The 23,608-nt window shown below is 55.3% G+C and overlaps 9 protein-coding genes across 9 annotated transcripts; 5 read left to right on the forward strand and 4 right to left on the reverse strand.

Annotated features, from left to right (window-relative positions):
* Positions 1-125: 125 nt before the first annotated feature.
* On the forward strand, positions 126-5,969 carry ANK3-1-0 (Ankyrin-3; the record flags this gene model as incomplete). Its single annotated transcript, XM_032020517.2, has 7 exons — positions 126-277; positions 336-603; positions 653-715; positions 767-3,208; positions 3,262-4,019; positions 4,068-5,798; positions 5,858-5,969. The coding sequence occupies 7 exons, from the start codon at positions 126-128 to the stop codon at positions 5,967-5,969; spliced, it is 5,526 nt and encodes a 1,841-aa protein (XP_031882366.2).
* Positions 5,970-6,580: 611 nt separating this feature from the next.
* CGGC5_v015695 (mitochondrial 37S ribosomal protein mS35) lies at positions 6,581-7,852 on the forward strand (the record flags this gene model as incomplete). Its single annotated transcript, XM_032020516.1, has 3 exons — positions 6,581-7,160; positions 7,222-7,508; positions 7,565-7,852. The coding sequence occupies 3 exons, from the start codon at positions 6,581-6,583 to the stop codon at positions 7,850-7,852; spliced, it is 1,155 nt and encodes a 384-aa protein (XP_031882365.1).
* A 1,230-nt stretch (positions 7,853-9,082) lies between these two features.
* Positions 9,083-11,447, forward strand: ylo-1-0 (Beta-apo-4'-carotenal oxygenase; the record flags this gene model as incomplete). Its single annotated transcript, XM_032020514.2, has 5 exons — positions 9,083-9,216; positions 9,284-9,306; positions 9,731-10,972; positions 11,022-11,363; positions 11,422-11,447. The coding sequence occupies 5 exons, from the start codon at positions 9,083-9,085 to the stop codon at positions 11,445-11,447; spliced, it is 1,767 nt and encodes a 588-aa protein (XP_031882471.2).
* A 797-nt stretch (positions 11,448-12,244) lies between these two features.
* Positions 12,245-13,051, reverse strand: CGGC5_v015697 (uncharacterized protein; the record flags this gene model as incomplete). Its single annotated transcript, XM_032020513.1, has 1 exon — positions 12,245-13,051. One exon carries the CDS (start codon positions 13,049-13,051, stop codon positions 12,245-12,247), a length of 807 nt encoding a protein of 268 aa, XP_031882431.1.
* Positions 13,052-13,515: 464 nt separating this feature from the next.
* CGGC5_v015698 (uncharacterized protein) lies at positions 13,516-14,422 on the reverse strand (the record flags this gene model as incomplete). The annotated part of the gene is made up of 2 exons (XM_032020512.1): positions 13,516-14,328; positions 14,402-14,422. 2 exons carry the CDS (start codon positions 14,420-14,422, stop codon positions 13,516-13,518), a joined length of 834 nt encoding a protein of 277 aa, XP_031882465.1.
* Positions 14,423-15,038: 616 nt separating this feature from the next.
* On the forward strand, positions 15,039-15,774 carry CGGC5_v015699 (mitochondrial 54S ribosomal protein bL17m; the record flags this gene model as incomplete). Its single annotated transcript, XM_032020511.1, has 2 exons — positions 15,039-15,254; positions 15,328-15,774. The coding sequence occupies 2 exons, from the start codon at positions 15,039-15,041 to the stop codon at positions 15,772-15,774; spliced, it is 663 nt and encodes a 220-aa protein (XP_031882466.1).
* Positions 15,775-16,018: 244 nt separating this feature from the next.
* On the reverse strand, positions 16,019-18,319 carry UTP25 (U3 small nucleolar RNA-associated protein 25; the record flags this gene model as incomplete). The annotated part of the gene is made up of 3 exons (XM_032020510.1): positions 16,019-17,318; positions 17,373-18,122; positions 18,171-18,319. 3 exons carry the CDS (start codon positions 18,317-18,319, stop codon positions 16,019-16,021), a joined length of 2,199 nt encoding a protein of 732 aa, XP_031882463.1.
* A 479-nt stretch (positions 18,320-18,798) lies between these two features.
* CGGC5_v015701 (Eukaryotic translation initiation factor 3 subunit F) lies at positions 18,799-20,070 on the forward strand (the record flags this gene model as incomplete). The annotated part of the gene is made up of 2 exons (XM_032020509.1): positions 18,799-18,909; positions 19,078-20,070. The coding sequence occupies 2 exons, from the start codon at positions 18,799-18,801 to the stop codon at positions 20,068-20,070; spliced, it is 1,104 nt and encodes a 367-aa protein (XP_031882464.1).
* A 517-nt stretch (positions 20,071-20,587) lies between these two features.
* Positions 20,588-23,271, reverse strand: R3HDM1 (R3H domain-containing protein 1; the record flags this gene model as incomplete). Its single annotated transcript, XM_032020508.2, has 6 exons — positions 20,588-21,343; positions 21,395-21,726; positions 21,781-21,869; positions 21,919-22,251; positions 22,300-23,153; positions 23,236-23,271. The coding sequence occupies 6 exons, from the start codon at positions 23,269-23,271 to the stop codon at positions 20,588-20,590; spliced, it is 2,400 nt and encodes a 799-aa protein (XP_031882469.2).
* Between the last annotated feature and the right edge of the window lie 337 nt (positions 23,272-23,608).

The following is a 23,608-nucleotide window of genomic DNA, read 5'->3' on the forward strand; positions in this document are numbered from 1 at the left end:
GCCGCTGCCTGGGAAGTCTCATGATCTCTATTATGATCTTGTTCAAACCTTTCTTTCTCCCGTCCTCGGGAGCACTTTCTTCGTTGTTGTTTAGCTAAACTTGTCTCAACAACGGCGGCATCACCATGTCTCTGCGGCGAGCAGGAACGAGAAGGGCGCCTCACGGGGGTCCGGGTGGTCCGAAGCCCAGGACGACGTATCAGACGGTTCAGCAGGGCTTCAAGGAGCTGTATAATCCTCAGAAAGAGAATGGTTCTGCATCAGCAATCGACGTTGAGTATGCCGCATCTTATCGGCTGAGTGAGTTTGAGGTTTTGATTCTAACTGGTGAACAGCATTGTCTTCGTGCCAGGCTTGGGCGCTCATCCGGAGGACAGTTGGAAGTCGGAGACAGGTTTCAACTGGGCGACTGGTGTCTACGATGGCACTTCAAAACCGTCTTCGGATTCGAGCAACAAGAAGGATGGTCTCGCCAGGGACTTTCCAAAAGCTCGCATCTTGCTGTATCAGTATGAATCAGCATGGGTTGGGGATCTCAAGGTCAAGTCTTTCATGAGGGACATTGCGAAATCCATGTTGGAAGGCCTTCAAGCCAACCGAGAGGTAAGCTCACTCGGATTATTCGGTGGGAATTTTGCTCATCAGAAGACAGGGAATCAGAGACCGCCCTATAGTGTTCATCGGACATAGCATGGGAGGTTTGGTCATTGCCAAGGTATGTAAACCGCGTCTAGCACGAGATCCGTAAGTTTGACAGACTACGCAGGCAATTACTCTCGCTGCAGACACATATAGGGACGTGTTCCCCAGGATGTTCGAGTGCATCGCAGGATGTGCTTTCTTCGGAACGCCCTTTGGCGGTGCTCAAGTTGCTGCCGTAGCCGCCTTGCTCGGTGATTTTGGCGAGCACTTGGGATACACCAAGTCTTCGGCTCTAGTCAAGATGATGACGCCTGGAGACGAGGGCTTGAATGAGCTAAAGAATGACTTCTTGCGTTTAGTTCGTAAGATCAGTCCTGAGATTCAGCTTTTCTGCTTTTACGAAAACCACCCAACCGATTTCACCCAGGAGAAGTACGGCGCTGCCATGTCGAAGATTGCCAAAGCGGTCGTACCCAAGAAGGTGCAAGACTTCGTCTCAAGAGAGTCTGCAACACTTCCAGGCATTGAAGACATGGCTTTGGCGGCGAATCACCGAGATCTCGTCAAGTTCAGCGACTTCAAGGACTCTCGATACCAGCTTGTTAGAGAACCCCTCAAACGACTCATCCACGGCGCCAGTCTTGTCGTGAAGAATCGCCTCAACTCGACACGTGGAATTGATCAAGAGACGGTCAATGGTGTCATGGAGCTCCTAAACGGTGGACAGGTTGTGAAGAAGAGGAGGATCCTTGCGCCCCAGTTCCCACCATCGACTTGGATCCCAAGGGAGACAGAGTATTTAGACTGGCTCAAAGACTCTGGCGAGGTCGAACCCGCTGCGTCGAGGTCTCGTGGGCAGGCCTTGTTCATCCGAGGACCCGAAGGAAGAGGCAAGACACGAGCGACCATGGCGACACTTCGCGACATCGACAACATGATTCAAGCCGACGAGAAGCAGAGCCATGGACGAGGATCGGTACTCCTTGCATATTTCTTCTGCGATCCTTCGTCGGATTTTTCGACTGCGGAGGACTTGCTGAAGTCGCTGATTCGCCAACTAATCAATCAACAACCTTCTTTATCTGTGTATGCGAAGCATTTCGTGAAGAAGAAGGGCGAAGACTCCTCAAAGACCCAGGCGAACTTGACGGTCGAAAATCTTTGGCAAACCCTCCAGGACATGCTAATGGACGAGTTCATTGGACGAAGGGTGTACTTTGTCATGAACAACCTGCATGTGCTACCAGAAGATGCCGAGTCGACCATCAAGCTAATGAGATTTCTACACGCGGAGATGGAAGAGCTCAAGCACGAGGACGAGAAGAGGGTCTCAACCAGGTGGCTCCTCACAAGCAGGGAAGTTCAGAATGTCGAGGATGCATTGAAGGTTGAGGGCATCCGGCTCATCGATCTTGAAGAAGACAAATACTCGGACCAGGTACAACTCGAGCTACGCAAAACCGCTCAGGAGAAAGTCCAGGAGCTCGGCAGTGCAAAGAATTACAACAAGGCACTCACCTACTTTGCCAGCAGTCTCATCGGCAAGCGTGCGTCCAACAGTCAGTGGATCAAGCTTTCCTGCATGCAACTTGCGGAACTTTCCGAGGCTGAGAGCGACCTGAGGATTCGACACATACTAGAGGGAATGCCCCAGGAGCTGAAGGCTTTGCTCGATGCTGCTTGGTTGCAGATTTTCCGTGCGAATGAGAAGGATGCAGACAAGATCAAGGAATTGTTGCGAACACTCGTCCTCACTTTCGAGGAACCGACAGAAGACGAGCTTGCCGTGCTGGCTGGATTTCCTGCGACTGAAGAAGGAAAAGCTGAGTTGCAAAGTTTGGTCAAGAAGTGCAGGCCATTACTGGTAGTGACACGCAGCGGAAGGTCAGAAAACACCATTGGTTTCATGGACACTGTCGTCAGGGAGCACCTCCTGGAGAAGGAGACCTCGAAGAAGACTCTGGGCATGTCTGGAGACGAAAGCAAGTGGCAACACGGCATCATTGCCCTGCGTTGCTTGGCCCATATCAAGCAAGCCTTCGATTTCCCGCCTGTCGAGAAGCCTGCCGAAGAAACCGATACAGAGGAGCATGGAGGCTCACAAGCGGCAAGCAGCGAAAATGGCGAAGAGTCCGATGCCGATGAGGACGACGGTAACGGAAGTGAGTCAGAGGAAGAAGAGTCAGACGACGAAAGCGATTGGGATGAGGATTCCATGCACAATTACCACCAAATGGAAGACGATGAGGTCGAGGAGGCGCAAAGTCTTGATGGCAAGTATTTAGCTTACCCCGTCAAGCACTGGCTACACCATGCAAGCAAGTCTACCATCGAGATCGCTGAGGATCTCAGCGAAGACGATTTCTGGGAGAAGGAGTCGCTCATTCGATACCGTTGGTTGCTCGTGTACATGCACACGACCAAGGCTCTGGTAAGCTTCCAGGCCAAGCATCTTACCGCACTCCACATCGCCGCTGCTGTTGGCTACAGGCAGCTCGTCTCGGCCCTGATTCAGAATGGACACGAAGATGAGATCAACAAGCGGGATGAACTCTCAAACACCCCCGTAAGTGCTTCTTGCTACTTATAAGCTTGAGTTGTCCACTAATGTGTTGTTAGCTTCATTTTGCGGCTTACATTGGACGGCCCAACACGGTTGATGAGCTCCTTAAACGTGGCGCCAACATTGATGATGGTATCGACATTGGGCAGGAGACGCCGTTGCATATGGCTGCCAATGCCGGTCACGTCAAGATCATGAATAAATTGATCCAAAAAGGAGCAAACGCGAATGCAATCGCAGAAGACGTCGGTCCGGTGATGAACGCTGCCATCTCCTCAGGAAACCCCGACGCCGTCAGGCTTCTCGTCGAAAAGAACGTCTCCTTGGCCGTTGAGGACGACGACGTTGATTCTCCCCTGGCCTTGGCTGGTCTGCATGCTGATCTGTCCATGTTCGAGTATCTCACTCAAACTTACGCTGATAAGCTACCTCCCAAGGAGTTTGACAAGGCGTTTGTCAAGGCTGCCGTGTCAGGCAGAGTCGATGTTTTCAACAAGCTTTTGACATATGATCATTCTCAGGAGTGCTTCCAAGAGGCTTTGGAGGCAGCGGCTGAGGATGAGAACTGGGAGATTGTCATGATTCTGCTTGAGAAGCGACAGGGTCTTGACTGCAACGAACTCTTCCGCCAAGCTGCGACTACAGCTGAGCATCAGGACAAGGTATTGGAGGCTGCATGGAAGTACACTAACGGGGACATTTCCAAAGAAACACTCAATGATAGCTTGTACGAGGCCACAGACCTTGAGAAGGAATCGACGGTCAGGCTTCTGTTGGAAACATTCAATGTCGACCCGAACGCTACCGGCGATGAGTAAGTAGCCTTCATCAAGGGATAGTAGACACTGCTAACATCGACCAGGTATGGTACAGCTCTGACTGCCGCTGCTTACGACGGCACCCTCGATATTGTCAACCTGCTCCTCGACAAGGGAGCCGACATCAATTCCCCTGACGGATGGGCCTTGCAAGCCGCCGCGGCAGAAGGGCACTACGACGTAGTCAAGGAGCTTCTCGATCGTGGAGCTGATGTCAACTCACTCACCGAGAATGAAAACTTCCCTCAAGGAACGGCGCTTCAGGCCGCCGCTGAGTCCGGCAAGGTGGAAATCGTAACGCTGTTGATAGAACACGGCGTCAACCCCGACCTTGGAGCGGGAGAAGACACCTTCCCCATCATGGCGGCTGCCATGAGAGGCGAGCAGACAATCTTGGAGCTGCTCGTCAACGCCAAGGCAGAGGTCAACGTCTTTGGTGGGCAGGATCACTCGACGGTGCTGATCGAAGCCGTGATCAACCTGCCGGTGGATGCCCTGCAGGTTCTGCTCGACGCTGGTGCTGATATCAATCTCGAGGATCGTGATGGCGATACCCCGTTGATCCTTGCAGCCCGCGAGGGCGACGCGGACTGCGTCAAGTTTCTCCTGGACCACGGAGCCGACATTTTCCACACGAACCACGACAATGAGAATGCTCTTCAGTCGGCTATTGAGTATGGCGGTGACGACGACTGCACCAAAGTCCTCATAGATCGTATCTCGGAGATTATGTCGGCCCTGAACAAGGCCATGCACAACGGCAACTCGGCCGTCACAAAGGTCGTCCGCAGCGTTGGAACCGGTCGTCAAGGTCTCACCTATGATGACTGGGAGGATCCCGATGACAGGATGTCAGAGGCATCTGACGACGACGACAGGAAGAGAAGCAGTTACGAGACCCCGCGAACCGAGTCTTTCCCGAACAGCGCTCGCAAGGTCGACGACTCGCCTCATGCACCGTCCCCTCTCAAGCCTCGCAACGAGAAGCTGTCACAGGAACTGGAGGAAGCCATAGCCGCCCAGGTCTCGATGCTTCAGCAATTCGGAACATCTCCTCCCAAGCCGGAGAAGATCGAAATGTCCCCGGTTGAGATGCCCCCGACTACCATCGCGGGGCTGCCGTCTCAGAGGAGGTACTCCCAGCAGGTACAGCTGGAGGAGATGCTCTCAAAGTACGAGTTTGAACCGCAGCCAGACCCGGTGGATAGGTTCAACAGACCGCCTTACATCAAGGCACCACCGATGTCATGGACACAGTCAAGCGAAGCTCTCTCAGGCGAGCCGATGCTCTCCCCTGGTCAAGGGCCCATCAGACGCAAGCCAGCGCCATCATACGCCTTGAACCCCTCGCCCACACCTTCCAATCTGTCTGGAAGTCAGTTCCAACCACCCCCCGCGCAAACCTCTGATGCAAAGCCAGTTGTCGATCAGCGCCCTGCATATCAGAATGCGTCGTCATACCCTGGGGCTCCAATGTACCAGGCGGGTCTCGGCTTGCCATCGCAGTATCCTAAGAGAAGAATCTCGGAGGAGAACGACGATCTCGCGCCACCAATTGCTCCGTACACCGCCCCCTTCAACCCTTCATCATACCGCCCAAGCCCGGGGAACACGCCACCTCAGAGCCAGGAGCCGTTCCCTGATTTGCCTCAACAGATGCCAGGAGGATGGCAGAGTCCGCCCCAGCAGATGCAGCCGGCGATGCAGCAGTCTTCATTGAGCCTCGAAAGTGTATCGCCACCAAATTCTCAGCATCAGCAAGAGTTTGACTCTAGGTAAGCTAAACCCCGAAGAAAGTCTCCGAGCATGTATGTTCATGTGCTGACCTGAGCAGTAAACCTGACTTGAAGTCACATCGTACCTCGTTCATGGGGATGAAGAATACGCTTGACAAGGCAAGACAGTTTAGTACTGGCATAATGAATCGCAAGACGTCCGGCTTTTAGAAGGTAAATAATTGATGAGAAGTGTATGAAGACATGGGCTCTGGGAGCATACTTGGCGTCGGGGAGCAGGAAACTAATAACTAATGATACCTCTTTTGTTGAGCCATGACGGCAGTATTTTCTTCATGTAGTCTCTTGAAATAGAGCGCACATGTGTGCATGTATTTGCTGCGACTGAGTACAACCTATCGTTCTCCATACCGGCAATGTGCACGAATCGGAACATTTCTAGACATCCAATAAATGTCAGCTTTACGCTTTGGCTTCATGTTCTGTGAACTTTGGAGGCACCCGCAAAGTCTCAGAGCACACAGCAAGCTCGAGAAGAAAATATCGGATTGGTCCCTTGACGAGAAAAATTCTGCACGATGAACAAGTACATGGTCCAGGCAATGTTCCTGTGGTGTTGTTAGAGGAATGATTTAAGGTTGGCGGTGCGGTGGCTAGTGGCATAATAATGGGACTCGATTGTAGTGTGGCTAGTGCGGTGGTGGGATGTGGCTGGAGCTCGATCCAAAAATTTCGGGGACAATTCTCAACACCATCTCCAGCGCGACAATCGACGGGGAAATCAGCAATTCCGCCCTCAGCCACCGAGGATCCCGCCCACAATGGCAACAGCAGGGCAAGCACTCCGACTCTGCGTCCGCAGCTGTCGCCGGACACCGACAGCCCCAAGAATCGCACCGCGAGCCGCGACACAGTTCCCCCAGCAGCAGTTCCAGAGACGAACGTTTGCCGCCAGCCCCGCCAGACGTGCGCGCGGCGACGGAGACGAAGAAGGGGTCGACAGTTCGCTTTACAGAGTACAGGAAAGCGTCGAAGATGTGGTCAAGAAGCTGAAGCCCGCTGAGGTCGAGGCTCTGCAGCGGATGAGGAAGAGCGACCCATCGGCGCAGTCGTTGTCGCTTGAGGAATGGCTCGACAGGCAGTGGACGAAGGCCGACGAGGAGGCGGAGCGACAAGGGCCGCTCGTGACCAACCGTGAGTACAAGATGCTCGCTCCGAGAGTGAAGCCCAACAGGCAGTCATTCTGGTTCGACCCGGACGCCCCCATGGAGGACACTGAGAATATCGTCGACGAATTCGACGAGGATGACATGACGTCCATGGCCCATGGCAAGCTCGACGAGATTCGCGAGCACAGACATTACCACCGCATCATGGCTTGGGAGATGCCGCTGCTTGCCAGTACGTTACCCCCCTCCAATGCCACTTTTCTGGGCTCATGGTTTACTGACCACGACGACAGAGCTCGCCAAGCCGTTCGCGCCGCCCGCGAAGGATGAGGTGCTGCGATTCCGATACACCACATACATGGGCGAGCATCACCCCGCGGAGAAGAAGGTGGTCGTGGAGTTCTCGCCGGTCGATTTGGACCTCACGCCGGTGCAGGCCGACAAGCTGAGAAAGCTGGCCGGCCCGCGATGGAACCCGGAGAAGGACATCATCAAGATGAGCAGCGAGAAGTTTGAGCACCAGGCTCAGAACAAGCGTTATCTGTCCGACCTGGTGGACACGCTTGTTGCGACAGCCAAGGTGAGCACACAGGCAGGAAGAACTAGAGGAGCAGCAGGGCTAATAAACCATCATAGGACCCCAAGGACACTTTCGAGGATATTCCTCTGGATACCAGACATCACCAGTCCAAGGAGAAGCCCAGGTTCCCCGTGGAGTGGCGCATGACTGAAGAGCGTCGCAAAGAGCTTGCTGCGTTCCGCCAGCAGGGCGAAAAGGCTGATGCTGCCAAGGTTGAGGAGGGCCTACTCGTTGACGGCATGGGCACGATCGAGAGGTTCCTCGAGCAGCCGGCGCAGGCCGAGGTCAAGGAGGCGGAGTTGGTGGCTGTTCGCCGTGGCGGCGCGAAGAATGCTCGTCGGTAGAGCACTGCTTCCGCTGCATCGAGCCCATGTCCCGTAAAAAAGAAAAAGATGACGTCTGAGGGATGCATAGCTCAAGGACCTCCAGACACGTGTATGACTAGGCAGCTGGCTTTCTTGACGTTCAGCATGCCCGTGTAACATCTCCATGTATACATCCGTCCCGAGTCGGATTTATAGAAATATAAAAGGGGACGCGCACGATGGACCCCATTGGATTTACTTAGTAGTCCCGGCGCACACGATGCTTTCCGGGAGCCTCGTGTACCTGGGGACTGACATTGCAACCCTTCCAACGATACAGAGTAGTCCGCAATAGCTGGTCTGGTGAAGTCAGGTCAAAGTGTGTGATTATTCACTTATGGGGCCTTTCAGATGACGGGATTGGTACATGGCTATGGTCAGCAATCCTGAATATCTTGAGCTTATCCTGACGACAATATCAAATGTCACTTGACCTCCTGCTCAATTGAATTTTGAACAATTCCCAATGCGCATGGTATTATCACATTTCCTGCCATGTGGATTCCGGGATCCCACAGGTCGGCCTATTCATTCTCGGCGGAGACTCGGACAGGGAATGAAGTCTAAGGAACGGATGCCAAAAAAGGGGACCTGGAAACAGGGCCAAGGACAGGGGTGTCTTTTTAGTCAGCCTGCGCGTTCATGCCAATGCCATTCCCGCTGTTCTGCCAAATTGATGCCTCGGCATCTTTTTTTTTTCTAGCGCAGCGCAGGTGCTCGCGAGTCGCTGCGAGATGTGAGATGCGCAGGGGGTGGCGTTCTTTGGTTCTATCCCCGAAGAGAACGCGTTGCAATGCTCCATGTGGGGAAGAAGCAACCAAGCAGCGGGATTGGCACCGGGACCTTGCTGAAGCTCCAAGCTGCTCTGCTGCTAAAGTAGAGCTCTGGCGCATCATTGGAGACGGTCGATGAGGGCGATTCACCTGAAGCTCTGAGGCGTCTCTAAGCTCTGGGCTAACATGTTCTAGAGGCGTCAGTCAGCAATGACTAGAAGGCGTCATGACTTCGCAAACTGCTGTGTTCCATCAAGACAGCGGCCCATGGAAGGGTGGCCCAATCCGTTCCTCGTGAAGGCGAGGCCACTCCGTCGGGACATCTCTGCCTCCATTCCCTGTCCAAGTCCGATTCAACTCGACTGGCTGGTTCGGGCAAGAGCAGGTATCCATGCTCACACCATCTTTTCCATTTCAGAGACTGGCATTCGTTCACATGCAACTAGCGTACCGCACCGTTACCGTAGCTCCTGCTTTTTGGGAAACGAACTCGTTTCCAACTTGCAGCGCATTCGCCGCCCCGCAGCGTCGCGTCTTGCTGCTGCGTGTGTTCTCTCCTGCATTCCCATCGTAAGTAGATTCATGCCCTCTCACTCGCACTCGCAACATCGACTAGTCATAACAAACCGCCTTCTAGAAGGAGGAACACCAAAGTGAATGGTAATCCGGCCTCTGTTCATCCCGACCGTCTGCCCGTTTTCGCGCGCCGAGGTTGCTCGCCCCGGACCTGACTCCCTATCCGTACAATCAATAAAATACCTTTCGTCCCAAAGTACCTCCTCGAGTCCCTAACCTCACCTTCTACCTCCCTCCATCACACCCGGCGACGCGGAGGCCGAGCACACATCAAGTGGAGCTTTGTCGCATGCGCACCCATCCACTCACTTTAAGCTGTGCCTTACCGAACGGCCAGTCCGCTAGCTGCTGATACTGCTGCCATTTTGCTACTCCGAATACATAAGTCGCCGCAGCCCTCACAACCTTAACTGCAACCACCACCACCTCTCTGCGGACCCGAACCCCGGCATTCCTTCTTCCCCTCACGAACCTCCTCTTTTCCATCCCTAGGATCGTTTCTTCGCAGACGACACCAGTAGCAGAAAGCCTGACATTAGCCCAATCATCACGAAATCATCCACAATGGCGCTTTCAGCAGACGTCAAGATCGCCGACTTCACTCACACGTCCACGGACGACATTTACCGCCTCACCGACACCCTGCGCGCCACTTTCCGCTCTAACAAGACCAAGGACCTCAATTGGCGCAAGGTCCAGCTCCGGAAGCTCTACTGGGCCATCAGGGACTTTACTCCCCAGCTTTGCGATGCCCTGCGCAAGGATCTGAGAAAGTGCAAGCATGAGGCTCTCCTCTCCGAGATCGAGTGGTGTGCCAATGACTGCCTATACATGATCAAGAAGATGGACCAATTCGCCAAGGACGAGACTCCCGAAGATGTTCCTCTGACCTTCGCCGCTCTAAAGCCGCGCATCCGCAAGGAGCCCCTCGGCATGGTGCTTGTCATTGGTGCCTTCAACTTCCCCGTCCAGCTCACTCTTCTCCCCATCATCGGTGCCATTTCCGCTGGATGCACGGCCGTTCTGAAGCCCTCCGAGAGCTCCCCGGCTACTGCCATGGTTCTGGCCAAGATTTTCGAGGTCGCTCTTGACCCCAAGGCCTACCAGGTCGTCAATGGCGCCGTGAAGGAGACACAGGCGCTGCTTGATGTCAAGTGGGACAAGATCATGTACACTGGCAGCACCGCCGTCGGCAAGATCATCGCCAAGAAGGCTGCGGAGACGCTCACGCCTGTCACTCTTGAGCTCGGTGGGCTGAACCCCGCCTTTGTTACCAAGAACGCCAACGTCAAGCTGGCCGCTCGTCGTCTCATGTGGTCTAAGTGCCTGAATGCTGGCCAGGTCTGCATTTCCCAGAACTACATCCTCGCCGACCGTGCCATCGTCGACCAGCTTGTCCAGGGCCTCAACGCGACCCTGAAGGAGTTCTTCCCCAGCGGTGCCAAGAACAGCCCCGACTTCTCTCGCATTGTCAACAAGAAGTCTTTCCAGCGTATCAAGAAGATGCTTGACGAGACAAACGGAAAGATCGTCATGGGTGGTGGTCTGGATGAGGACCAGCTCTTCATCGAGCCCACTGCGGTCTTGGTCGACTCCATGCTCGACTCAGTCATGAAGGAGGAGTCTTTCGGCCCCGTCTTCGCCATCATGCCTTACGATACCCTGGATGATGCCATCAACATTGCGAACCAGGTCTACAGAACGCCTCTGGCGCTGTTCACGTTCGGAAGCGATCAGGAGAACGAGAGGAGTACGTCGCACATCTTTATTTACATGAACCAAACTAACATGTGTCGCAGTCCTCAACGAGGTCACTTCTGGCGGTGCCACCAAGAACGATGCTTTCTTCCACGCTTCAATCTCGACCGTCCCCTTTGGCGGCGTGGGCGATTCTGGCACAGGCAACTACCGCGGCAGGGCATCATTCGACATGTTCACCCATCGCCGATCTGTTGCTCAGACGCCGTCGTGGCTTGAGAAGTTCATCCGCGTGCGTTACATGCCGTACTCTCCCAAGGAGCTCGCTCGCCTATCGAGCATGACTGCGGAGAAGCCCGACTTTGACCGCAATGGCGTTCAGGTCCGCGGTCTCGGCTACTGGCTGAGCTTCGTCGTTGGTCTCGGTGCGAAAGGTGCTAAAGGTGCGTTGTTGAGATGGCTGGTGGCCTTGGTAAGTATGTACACCCTAACCCTGCGAAGGAATCATTAGGACTGTGATCGGATAAGGAGACACTGAACACACTTCACACCTCCAAACATCTCTACACACTATCCATATTCTATCTACCACATCACAAACATCACCACACATGTCTTGTGCCATTTCCTTGTAAGTTTAGCCCCCTTAAACCCCTGAGAATGGGGGTTGGAAAGGTTCCACCATACACACTCGTTGGGAGGGACATCGCCTGTTGCCGATCGGAAAGAGGGGACCTCTAGGCTGGATGATGGGCCCCTGCTTCGGACAGGCTTGTACGCTATTGTGTCATATACCATTTCTATTTTGTCTACAGCTGGGTAAAGAGTTTGCCCTTTAACGGTCTTTTTCACACCAAGCCGCCTCTGTTGCCGCCATGTGATGTTCTTCTGCGAACCTCTTCGAACTTCTACCTTTATGGACTGCATCAGCCACTGCCACAAACTCTGCTCCAAGCACAACGGTCTCCATACATTAGTCGGTCTTTCTGATTCCTTTCCAACAAACACCCTTCTCAAGGGGCCGTGGCTTAATGGTAAAGCGCTCTCTCGTTAGGAGGTGGTCGGAAGAGTTCACACGTTCGATTCTGCTCATGCTGACTCGATTCTACTTTACATTGTGCGTTCACGATTAATTGTATCACGGAGGAATACCTGAGGAAAAAAGGATAAAAAAGAAAAAACCAACAAAATATCAAGACGAACTCGGCGAGAGAGAGATGGTGGTTCGAGTCCATCTGGCCCTAAACTTTTTACATATTTTTTCCCTTTATCTTCTTGACCTTGTCCAGCCGCGCACGTTGGTATACATGGTCTCGCAAGTATTCTACCATCTGTTTTGCAGTTCCACTGGGATGTTCATGACCAGGCTTTCGTCTCCTTTTCCCTCAACGCCAGCCGTCGCCCTGATGTCGTCGCCTCCCCTGGCCAAGGGCCCGTTGCGAAGCTCGACAGGCACATTCATGACCAACTCGTCCCCCTCACCCTGGATCCCCGCTGCCCCTGATGCGCCGATGTCTTCATGAAAAGGGTCGGGGTCGAAGTACCCGGGTTTGCTGTCGGACCGCTGCCGTTTGCGTCGTCTGGCCTCAGAGAGTGTCGAGTCGACGACGGAAGTGAACGTGCTCGATCTGGAGACGTCACAGGGTCGTGAATCGTTGGTATTTTGTCGCTCGATGGCCAGTCCCTTATCCTTTGCTGCATGCTGAGAACCGTTGTGGCTGTTTTTGCGCCGCCCACTTGGACTTGCATCCCCCAGGCCAAAGTCGAAACCCGAAAAAAGCTCCGTGCCCTTCTTCTTGCCCTTGTCTCCAGTATCTGGCGTCGCCTTCTTGGGTGATTCTGGTGAAGCGGGAGGCCCCTCTGCACAGCGTTGCTCGACGCATGACTTGATAGTCTCAAGCTCGGTCGCCGACTTAGTCGACGGAATCTGCTTGTGGAAGCCATCCTCCACTGCCCATTTCTCGTCGCGTTCAGCTTTGTATATGGGAAAGTCTTCCTGGACGTGCGGGTCCTTGTCGACGTACCGCACCAGGATGAACTCGAGGCGATCGCGAAGGCGGACGAAGTACCGGTAGACTGACATTCTTGGTTCAGCCATTTGAGAGCGTGGTGGTGGTTTGTCCTTGGGCATACTGAATATGAATCCGAACCAAAGTCGTATCGTTTGCTTTATCGCGATTTCTTTTGGTCAAACGGGTAGAAGGCGGTGAATTTTCCTGGGCAAGGACGTAGACTTCTATGCTGAGTTGTGAGATGGGCAAGCCGGTACAGTGAATCACCCACTTTCAAAGCTCCATCTGGCGTCTTCATCGTCACGCAAGCCCCTGAGTTTAGATCGGTAGAAACGCCGAGTCAGCCCGTCCTGCCGTACCACAAGCGGCATCGTCCACAAGACTGATGCCTCCACGTAACCCCACGGAAGAACCTCGACTATTCACAAAGAAGAAAAAAAAGGCTGTCGTTTCCATTCTATAAGATGAGTATGGTAGTACAGTTCCCGCCACAACTTCCGCCCCTCCCGTATTCTGCCGTGGAGGGGCCCTTTTCGGAAGGAGAGGTAAGTTTCTTACACTGAGAAAGGCCACCACCGCCCGCTCAGAGACCCCTGAGCTGCGTGTTGTCCCGCTCGTCAACCCGCTGATACCGTTCCGCCAACACCTCCTTGACCGTCTTGGTCAGCCCGCTCGGCTTCTCGTACCGTTGGTGCAGCGCCTGCTGCACAGGCGAACCCGCCGGCAGCACCTTCCCGTCCTCCTTGATGCTGACCTTGTCCTCGACGATGCCCGCCGCCTGCTGCACCTTCACGACAGCGGCGCCGGCCTCCTTCCTGCCCTTCTCCACGACCTCGCCCACGACGGCCTTGACCTCAGCGGCCTTGCCGTCCGCCGCCTTCCGCAGTTCGGCCGCCTTTGCGCGCGCGGCCTCATCGGCGGCGAGCGTCTTTTCCCTCGCGCGCTCCCACGCGCTCTTAGCCTCCTGGCGCAGGCTCTCGCCCTGCTCGTCGGCGAGGATGGCGCCCTTCTGCTTCGCGCCCTCGACGACCTCCTTCGCGAGCGGCGCGGCCCTGTCGCCGACCTCGGCGGTCTTGTCGATGGCGCCGCCCCAGAGCCTCGCGACGTTGCCCTCGAGGGTCTCGCGGACCTCGGCCCAGTCCGTCCGCTGCGCCCACCGGACGGCGTTCTCGACCTCCTTGTTCCAGCGGTACTTTGCCGACTCGACGAGGTTCTCGCGGTCCTTGACAGACTGCTCGGAGCGCGTCAGGGGAGGCGGCAGGCGGAGATTGGGCTCGAGGAGGGAGGAGAGGACGTGGTTCTGGGAGCGGAGGATGTGGGATTGGGCCTCGCGGTTGCGTTGGTGGGCGAGGACGGTTAGGTAGGCGACGCCTAGGGTGAGGGTCACACCGCCGGTCTGGTTTGCGGCTGTTAGTTGGGTTTCGTGGCTTATGGGATTGAGTGCCTTATGCGGGGGTTGAGAGACGTACGAAGCCAGTGGTGAAGCCCATGATTGCACTCGTCGATTTACTCTCCCGGTTCCGATTTCGATTGGGCGCAATTGAGTCTCGTATTTTCTGAGAAAAAAGTGACGGGCCTCACGGTATCATGTTGCGGACCTCGAATGTGTCCGTCGTCGGAGGCCGAATTGGGTCTTTCTGCTGTCGAGAAAGCGGGACTGGGTCGTCGGGCCCTTTTTTGATATCGGCGGGAGCTTTTTGTCGAGGCGGCGGAATGACGTTAATTAATCGGACTGGCCCTTCGGCGAGCGAGCGACTTTCAGCCTCTCCGGGCTGGTGGACATAGGTCGGTCGCTGAGCGGGCAGGGGTACCAGAGAGTGAACAGCCACAGGCGCTGAGGGTCCCGCACTAGCAGCGGCCAGGCCAACCAGAGCGGGCGGCTGCCCACCTCACCCCTCAGGGAACCTCCCTGGTGAACGCCGCCAGAGGCCAAAAATTTGGGAACCAGAGCGAAGGAGAAAAGGCTATCGCGACTTCCGACGACAGTTGCTTAGCTGCTGCACCTGCGCCGGCCCCCGTTTGACCACACAACGCAGAGGTCATTGAGGAGGCTCACTGAAGCGACAATCACCGACCTCGTCAATCGATTGAGACGCCGAAGCAGCCATGGCGGGAGGTCTCACCAAGTACAGGCACTTGAGCCGCAACTCGTCGGCGCGACAGGCCCTCCTCCGCGGCCTCGTCACCTCCCTCGTGACCCACGAGCACATCCAGACCACCTACGCCAAGGCGAAGGAGGCCCAGCGCATGGCCGAGAAGCTCATTACTCTCGCGAAAAGGAACAACGAGGAGACCAAGCGGAAGGTCCAGGCCATGCTCTACGTACGCCACACCCACCACCGCTGTCTGGATGGTACCATGGCAGGACGGAAATTTGACTGACAACGATCTCTAGACCCCCCACGACCTTCTCCCCAAGGTCTTTGGCGAGCTGCGCGAACGCTACGCCAAGCGCCCCGGAGGCTACACCCGTGTCCTCCGCACCGAGCCCCGAAATAGATACGACCAGGCTCCTTCCGCCATCCTCGAGCTCCTCGATGGGCCGCGTGATATCCGCTTCGCCATGACGGCCAAGGCTGTCGCCAGGGACATGAAGAATGGCAACGAATCTACCGAGCTTACCCTTAAGAACAAGCAGAAGGTGACGAGGTATCGCAAGGACGGCAATCAAGCCTTTGACGCCTTGGTGAAAAGGTTCAACGAGCATCCACCAACCAAGCAAATCAGACTGGGAAAACCTTACAAAAAGAAACGTGGACGCATCCCAGGATCCAGGAGAGCGAAAAAGGAAACAGTCAAGGCTGAGGGTTCGTCAGGACCTGACCTGGACTTGAGGCAGTGAAGGCATTGGTGCGGTAGAAAACGCATGCTGAGGCAATGCAGGGACAGACGTGGACGGCGGGGGTGCTCAGAAAACGATCTGTAACTCTCTTTTTTTTTTTGGTGTATCATCAACGAAAAATACCTGGCCAGTCTATAGATTATGGTCGTGTGGGGTATACGTGTATACTATGACAAAACAACTTTTTCAAGCCTGCCAGTTGAGCAGGCGCAACTTCCATCTCTCTCTTGTATCCCCTCCCGATTTACACAAAGTCAAAAGTATCACCCTTCTCCTGGATCATCTTGCCTACGCGCTGCGTGCCGACGATGCGCTCCAGCCTCATGACATCGTATTTGGAGAACATGGCCCTGATGGTACCCTGTCCAGGCTCGATCAGAAGGTTCTGCTCGCTGTGTGCAAGGTAACCTCCAGCGATCTCGCGGTAGAAAATCGGGTTGTCCGGCAGGCCGTACATGATTACCCGCTGAACGCCGCGCAGGTTGTACCGTCTGAAGTGGTGCGCACGCTCCGTATACAGGAGAACCTTGTGCCGGCCGGTTGTGAAGTGAGAGCGAGCGCGGGATACTTCGGGGACCTCCGAGTATTCGGAAATGGTGCCGAAGGAGAGAACCCCGACAGCGGCATTGGTGGCGAAGTAGTTCCTCACGCGGACAAAGTCGAGGTAGGAGGGGATAAAGATGAGGGTTCCGCTGGTGTCCTTGGCTCGCTTGATGAGGGAGGGGAGGATCGCTGAGACGAAGTAGTCGAAGCGGGCGTCAGGCTCCTTGTCGATAGACTTGGCCTCGAAGCGGGAGAAGGTCTGACGCGCCTTGAGGCCGAGCTGCTGGAGGACGCCGGAGTAGTCTGCCTGGAATCGAATCTTGCCGGCCCAGTTATGGCATTGGGTGCGGAAGAGCTCCGTCAACTCCGGCGTGTTGAAGGCGGAGAGGATGACGGTCTGTCGGAAGTACTTTGACCAGTCCTCGAGGTACCAACTGCGCACACGACTGAAGTCACACCCGTGGGCGTCCTTGGGCTGGAGGTTCATGTGCTCAAAGATGTACTCGACATGTTCCCAGTTCTGCATGAGCTGGGCGTCGGCCTGGTCGACCACAACCAACTCAATGGAACTCATAAAGTCGTAATCCATCTTCTTCTTATCTTCCTCGGAGCCGATGGCCATCCGCAGACCCAAGGGACTGGCGAAAAGAATATCCGAGTTGTAAAACTGGGAGAAGTACTTGATGGTCTTGCGGGTGAACTTCATGCCGATGCGGAACATGTCGTCGTCATTGCCTTCAAAGAGGTCGCGGAAATCTTCAGGCTTGTCGTTGCCAAACTTGACCTCTTCGTCTGTATAGGCTTCCTCGAAACGCTTTCTGTTTTCGCGCTGGTCGGGCGCGCAGAGCGCTTCGATGGTGTTCACCATCTTCAAGCACGACTGTCGCGTTGGCAGAATAAAGAGGACCTTGGGACGTGTGAAGCCCTGATCTCTCAGCTCCAGGTCGGCGTTTTCTTCCTTGGCCAGCTTGTAGTTGTTCTTGATGACGCGATCGCGAGTTCTATAGAATGTTAGAGTAGCCCCTGAATTCTGTCGGTTTGTAAGAGGATCTTACTTGAAGACGTGGTTGACGGCATGTAAGCACACGAGCTGCCTCAAACCTTCCGAGTTCTTGATGTCGCGATTGTCATATAAAACGTCGTTGTAGTTGAAAAGAACCGGTGCCATTGCTTGCTGCAACGTGTTGAGTGGCGAGATCTTTTTCGACGCAGACTCTTTGAGCTTCTGCTTGAGCTTGAGGCTCTCCAAGCTTGAGATTGGCGATGGAATTGACGGCGCTTCTGAACCTTCAAACTGAGGATACGTGACGACAGCCTTAGACACCTTAGACATGCTTCGCTTGAAAGTCCAGCCATTCTTCTGAATCGCCTTGACCTTCTTCGTGTAGGTGTCTTCATCGGGGGTCGCAAAGTGGTTGTCAAATGGATCCGTCGCATCAACATCATCTTCGTCGTCGCTTTCCGCCTCCTCATCAGCGAGATCGGCTGAAGGGTCCTCTTCCTCGGCCTCATCAACCCTGTCGACGTCCTTCTCACCAGCCTCCTCATCTTCATCCTCGTCTCCAGAAGACTCCTCTGCTGCTGCTGTCGCCTTGGCGGCACTCTCAGGCTTGCCGCTGTCCAGTCTTCTCCTCTTTGCACTCGGCTCTGTGGATTCTGTGAACCCTTGCAAGAGTGCCATGTAAGGACGGGAGTTCTGAGGTTGCTCATCCACATCTTCGTCCTCATCATCATCAGACATGGAGACATCAGAGTCTTCCTCCACTTCGGCATCCATCTCCTCACCAGACTCAGAACCAGACGACCTGGTTTCATTAGTTTGTGGAAATTGACCCAGAAACATACAAACTTACTCATTTTCTTCCAGACGGGCAGTGTTGAAGCGAGATCGACCCGGGCCGCCTCCTCTACCTCTGCCTCTGCCGCCTCTTCCACCACGCCCGCGAGCACCACCTCTTCCTCCGCCCCTGAAGCCAGCACGGCCTCTGCCTCGAGGACCCATTGTCTTGAGACTTATTCACTGAAATAACCAAAACGAAGGTGAAAAAGTGGGAAATGAGACAAACAGACACGCATTCACATCGTCGCAAAAAAAAGTTGTAAGTCCGCCATGCTCAGCCTTGCAGAAATTCCACACCAAAGTCACCAGCCACAGCGGGGCCGTCCGACGCCTCGAAAAACTTCTTATCGGTGCTTATCTTAGCGCGCACAACCTAGTCCGAATCGCAAAATCCCGCCCGCCAAAGCGAAAGGGTACGCCCGCGCCGGTGCAGAGAGTTTCGAGAATTTTGAACGACCATTTTCCATCGCGAATAGGGAGGGACCCGAGACGAATCCACTTTGCCAGCAGTCAATTTTGGCCCGTCCACCACCGCCCAAACCCGCCCCTCCCTCCTCCTCCTGTCCTGCCTCCCCTTTCTCTCCCAAACGCAACAAACCTCTCTTACTCGGCCAACTATTTCGACAACATACCTGCCCAGCATGGCTGTCGCCGAAACTGAGAAGTTCCTCCACCTCTCGCGGCCCATCGCGCCGGCGACGGTTGGCCTTCAGGGCACTATTGCCCCGCTCACCGTCAACATCCAGCCCCAGGTACGAACACCTCGAACTCATGCGCTACAGAACCTCCTCGTTTGCGCCTGAGCCATGCACTATGCAAATGTCATCATAGCTTTTGCATACAGCATATACACCTCTTCAACCTTGGTCGTCGACCCTTCTTCCAGTTCACCCCAAGCTAACGCTGCCCCTCCCCCATAGGCCATCCTCTCCATTCTCGACCATGCCGTTCGAAGAGACATCCGCGATACGCAATCAACCCGCGTTATCGGCGCCCTCGTCGGTGTCCGCTCCGAAGATGGCACCGAGGTCGAAGTGCGCTCCTGCTTCGCCATCCCTCACACCGAGAACGAGGACCAGGTCGAGGTGGACGTCGACTACCAGAAGAACATGCTCGCCCTCACCCTCAAGGCCTCCCCGCGCGAGTCCCTGTTGGGTTGGTACACCACCACCCACGAGCTCAACTCCTTCTCCGCCCTGATCCAGAACTTCTTCGCCTCCCCGGACACCGGCACCTTCCCCCACCCCGCCGTCCACCTGACTATCAGCACCGACCCGACCGCCGAAATCGAGGCCCGCTGCTACATCTCCGCCCCCGTCGCCGTCAACGCCGAGCGCGCCGCCGAAAGCTGCCTCTTCATCCAGGTGCCCCACAAGCTCATGTACGGCGACGCCGAGCGCAGCGCCCTCGAGGCCATCTCCATGGCCAAGGACAACGAGGACCGCGTTGCCCCCGTCGTCTCCGACATCGAGGGCCTCGCCCGCTCCATCGAGCAGGGTACTAACCTGATCGAGCGTGTCAGCGAGTGGGTCAACGGCATCCTCGACGAGGATGAGGAGCCCAACCACGCCCTCGGCCAGTACCTCATGAACGCCCTGTCTCTCGCCCCCAAGGTCGACCCCTCCCAGATCGAGCACGACTTCAACAACCACATCCAGGACGTCCTCATGGTCTCCTACCTCGCCAACACCATCCGCACCCAGATCGACCTGTCGCAAAGGCTGGCGACGGCCAACCTCACCGGTGGCGAGAAGGACGGCGAGGGCAAGGCGGCCGAGGGCGGCGAGAAGGGCGAGCAGCGGGGTCAGCGTGGTGGCAAGCGTGGTGGACGTGGCGGCGGCCGTGGTGGTGGCCAGAACAGAGAGCCCAGGGAGCCTCGGGAGCCCCGCGAGCCGAGGGAACCCACGGAGTAAATGCAGCTTTAATTGTCGACCAACCAAAAAGAGGGGTTTGCACAGTACATTCTTTCTCATGGAAAATTCTGTGAGAAGATGGGGGGACATAAAACGGGGAGAAGGGAACCGTCGGAGGTTGAAAGAGCAAGTAAGCCAGCAGGTGGTGCTGATATTTTTTCCATCCCGCCGCAAGGTAGCAAGCATGGCATCATGAGGAATTCCACACTTGAAAAACCGTCATGGCGTTATGGCAGTGGCAGGATAGACGGCCTAGGGTTAGAATGCGCTAGGCAGTTGCAATGATGATATTCACGCTTTCATGCACAAGTTCAGCATAACACACATATTTCACATGACCTTTTGAGAGATAAAACCTGAGTGACAATTAAGTTGCGTAAAGTGCTCTAGCATGCAATAGCCTACATGATCTGATGCCATCCTGTCCTCCGTTTGAACGCCAATATGCTGTACCTTGTAAACCCCCAGACGCCAGTCGTTCTACCAGAGACCATCTACAGCGACGTCAAACGCGCACCTAAACGCCCATGTTCGGCTTTTGCGGCAAAGTAGCAGGGTTGCCGTAGTGCGGCAGGTGGCTGAACGTCTGTCCGGCCGGGCCCTGAGGGATGACGGGTTTGTTAGGGATGTGAGGAGACGGGTTTTGGGGGAGATGTTGAGAAGGATGCTGCGGCGGAATGTGAGGACCCGGTGCTTGGGGGATGGTGTTGAGATGGTGAGGGTGTTGTGACGGCGGGCCGTGGTAAGAGGGAATAGAGTTGTTTGACCCCTGTCTAGCCATACCATAACCTGCTACAACGCCGTACGGTGCAGGCGGGCCCGGTTGCTGGTATCCGGCATACGCCAGGTGAGGTGAGCCGATCTGGGGGCTGCCATGATGGGAGCCAGGGGCGCTGAACGGGGGTTGAGGCGGCTGCATCGGAGCCATGCCGCCACCCGGGACAAATGATTGCGTCTTGGGGTTGAAGGCGTGACGGTTGTAGCTACCCGGAATAGGATGCTGGCTCTTAGGGTCATTGGGGTTGACGTTGGCTGGCAGCTGCCCGTACATATAAGGCACAGTGCTCTGTCCAGGCGGAGCGGACATGCCCCGCGGGGTGTAGGATGCTGCATTAGGCCCGGATGGCGGCATCGCCGCCGGAGCCGGACCTGGCGCAAAGCCCTGCTGCCAGCCGGCTTGGGCGGGAGCAGGTCCAGGAGCAGGTCCACCATAACCCCGAGCAGCGGCGTTCGGAGGTGGCTGGAATGGAGGTTGGCTGGTCTGAGGAGAATACTAGCACTAAGTCAGAGAGGGATGAAATGCGAAGGTAGCAGAGCTCCTTACCTGGGCCATGTTAGGATACGCGTTATAGCCTGAGTTGGGCATCATTGGAGCAAAAGATTGCGTCGGAGTGGTGTTGTAGGGAGGAGGCTGTATCTGATTCGAATAGGGTTGTTGAACCGGAGCCCCGTACTGATTGGACACAGGGACGTATTGCGGCTGCGGCATCCAGGTCTGTTGCTGAGGACCCCAGTACGGGGTATAGTTGTGTCGTGAATCGAAGCTGTCCGAATCGTCACGTCTTTGCTTCCCAGTCTTGCCCCTCTTTCCAGCATTCGATTTGTCTCTCGCCGAGACCGAGCTGGCTCGTGAAATTCCATTTTCGCCCTCGTTGTCTGCAGTAGCTGTCAGCCGGAGGTGTCCACATCACCACATCTGTGACAACATACCAGGGGTTGACTCTCCGGTCTTCTCCGAGTTGCCAAAGATCCTCTCTCGGGCCTGCTTGTAGGCCTCCTCACGTTGTTCTCTCGATAGCCTGTTCTGGTCAGCAAAGAAAACTACTCAGCCAAGGGGCAATAACGCACTTTTGATTCCCAGCCGCATTCTTGTCCTTGGAATCACTTCCAGTTTCGGACGTGGGCTTCGATGGCGAGGCGCTGGCGGTTGCAAGCTCCCCATCCTCACCACGCCGCATGATCTTCCTGGGGAGAACGGCAGGAGGCGGTGGCGTCTCAGCACTAGTTTCCGGAGCCGCAATACTAGCTAAAGACTCGGGAACTCTGGCGTACGGAGTTCTGAAGATTCGCACAGATCCAATTCGTGCTTCATATTGATGCGTCATTCGATAGTAATCAGCCAACTTGTGGGTTAACATTCTGCAGAATGAGTTGGATGGAGGAAAATCCATATAAGGTTCCCTGTATTTGTCAATACAATGCTCCGTTACATTTGGCACCGGGACTTACTTGGAATTCTGAACAAACTTGATCAGTTCCGCCTCTAATCTAAGCAGAAAAAGTCGGTCCTTGGGAGACGCCATGGCTTCTAAAAGCTTTTCATCCGGTGCCTGCCCGTAGATCGTGTTCAAGAGATTGGCGGAGTCGGGTAAGTTGGCCGACAGCGCATTCGCAGAAGGCTGTTGCTGATCTGAGGACGCGCTCTGCGGCGTAATCATGCCCTGGCTCAATGATCCAGATACGGGTTGGGCAAGACGGCGGTCTGGCATGTCGCCGAGCTGGATGATGCCTCTAGCACGCGCGGCGATGTCTGACCCCATCCTAGAGTTGGGCAGGTTCGGCCCGCGAAACGAGAAGGCGTCATCGTCTTCGGCAGCAGCAGCTTTCACGCTGGCACTGTCATCGGGACGCAGAGATTCCTTCTCATCAAGCGCAAAGGTAGTTCCTGAAGTAATGCTCTTCCCGTCTAAACTAGCAGGCTTAGTGCCAAGCTCGGAGCTTGAATCCGCTCTCTGAGAATCATCCGATCCATCCTTAGTTGCGGATTTTGATCTCTCGGTGAACGTTGAGCCCGTTCCGTTAACGACAAGACTGGGAGTTCGTCCAATGTTCAAATCCTTCAGTCCATCGACGACGGGGTCGCTTGAGTCGGGCTTCTTGGGCGGAGATGACTCGCGCTGAGTGGCCGTCGATGCGGTTTTCGTAGAGCCCATGGCGGCAGATGGGTGGTTATCGGCGCCGTTTGCAACAACAGGTGTGGGGGCGCCAGTCAGCGCAGGCTGTTCAGGGCGTTCTTGGGATGGCGCGGCGACTCGTCGCACGGTAGTGACAGGAGGATAATCTTTCGATGCTGAAGCAGCGACCTGAGAAAAGTGATCGTTAGCACGCGGCGCAAGGCAGGAGCTCATAGCCTCGGGACGAACGATAGACCGGGGAGGTATGCACCTTTGCGAAAGATGGTTTGGGTATGTCCGTTGGCATTTGGGCGGTAGCCATAGCTCAAGTCGATGGCTAGAAGGAATTCGTAGGGCGTTGGATAATAGGATGGAAGTGAAGGTCGTCGTCTGATGGGTATAGTTGCGCTGGAAGACAGCAGCGCGCGGGGGGGACGAATTGAATTTCGGCTCAAGAACGATTAAAGACGGTATCCGAAATCAAGGAACAAAATGTATCAAGGCGGGCCTGCAGAGCGAGAAAGAAGTTCCGTGGATCATTGTCGGGAGAGGGCTGTCATCGTTGCTTTCGTATTTTCCGTCAAGGTGTTGATGTTTGATGGCGCCGGTACTCTTGTTCGTTGGAGAAACTGGCTGGTTGATGA

Source organism: Colletotrichum fructicola (assembly GCF_000319635.2).
Source record: "Colletotrichum fructicola Nara gc5 chromosome Unknown KSG_Nara_v1_contig10, whole genome shotgun sequence".
In the NCBI taxonomy this organism is placed as follows: Eukaryota; Fungi; Ascomycota; class Sordariomycetes; order Glomerellales; family Glomerellaceae; genus Colletotrichum; species Colletotrichum fructicola.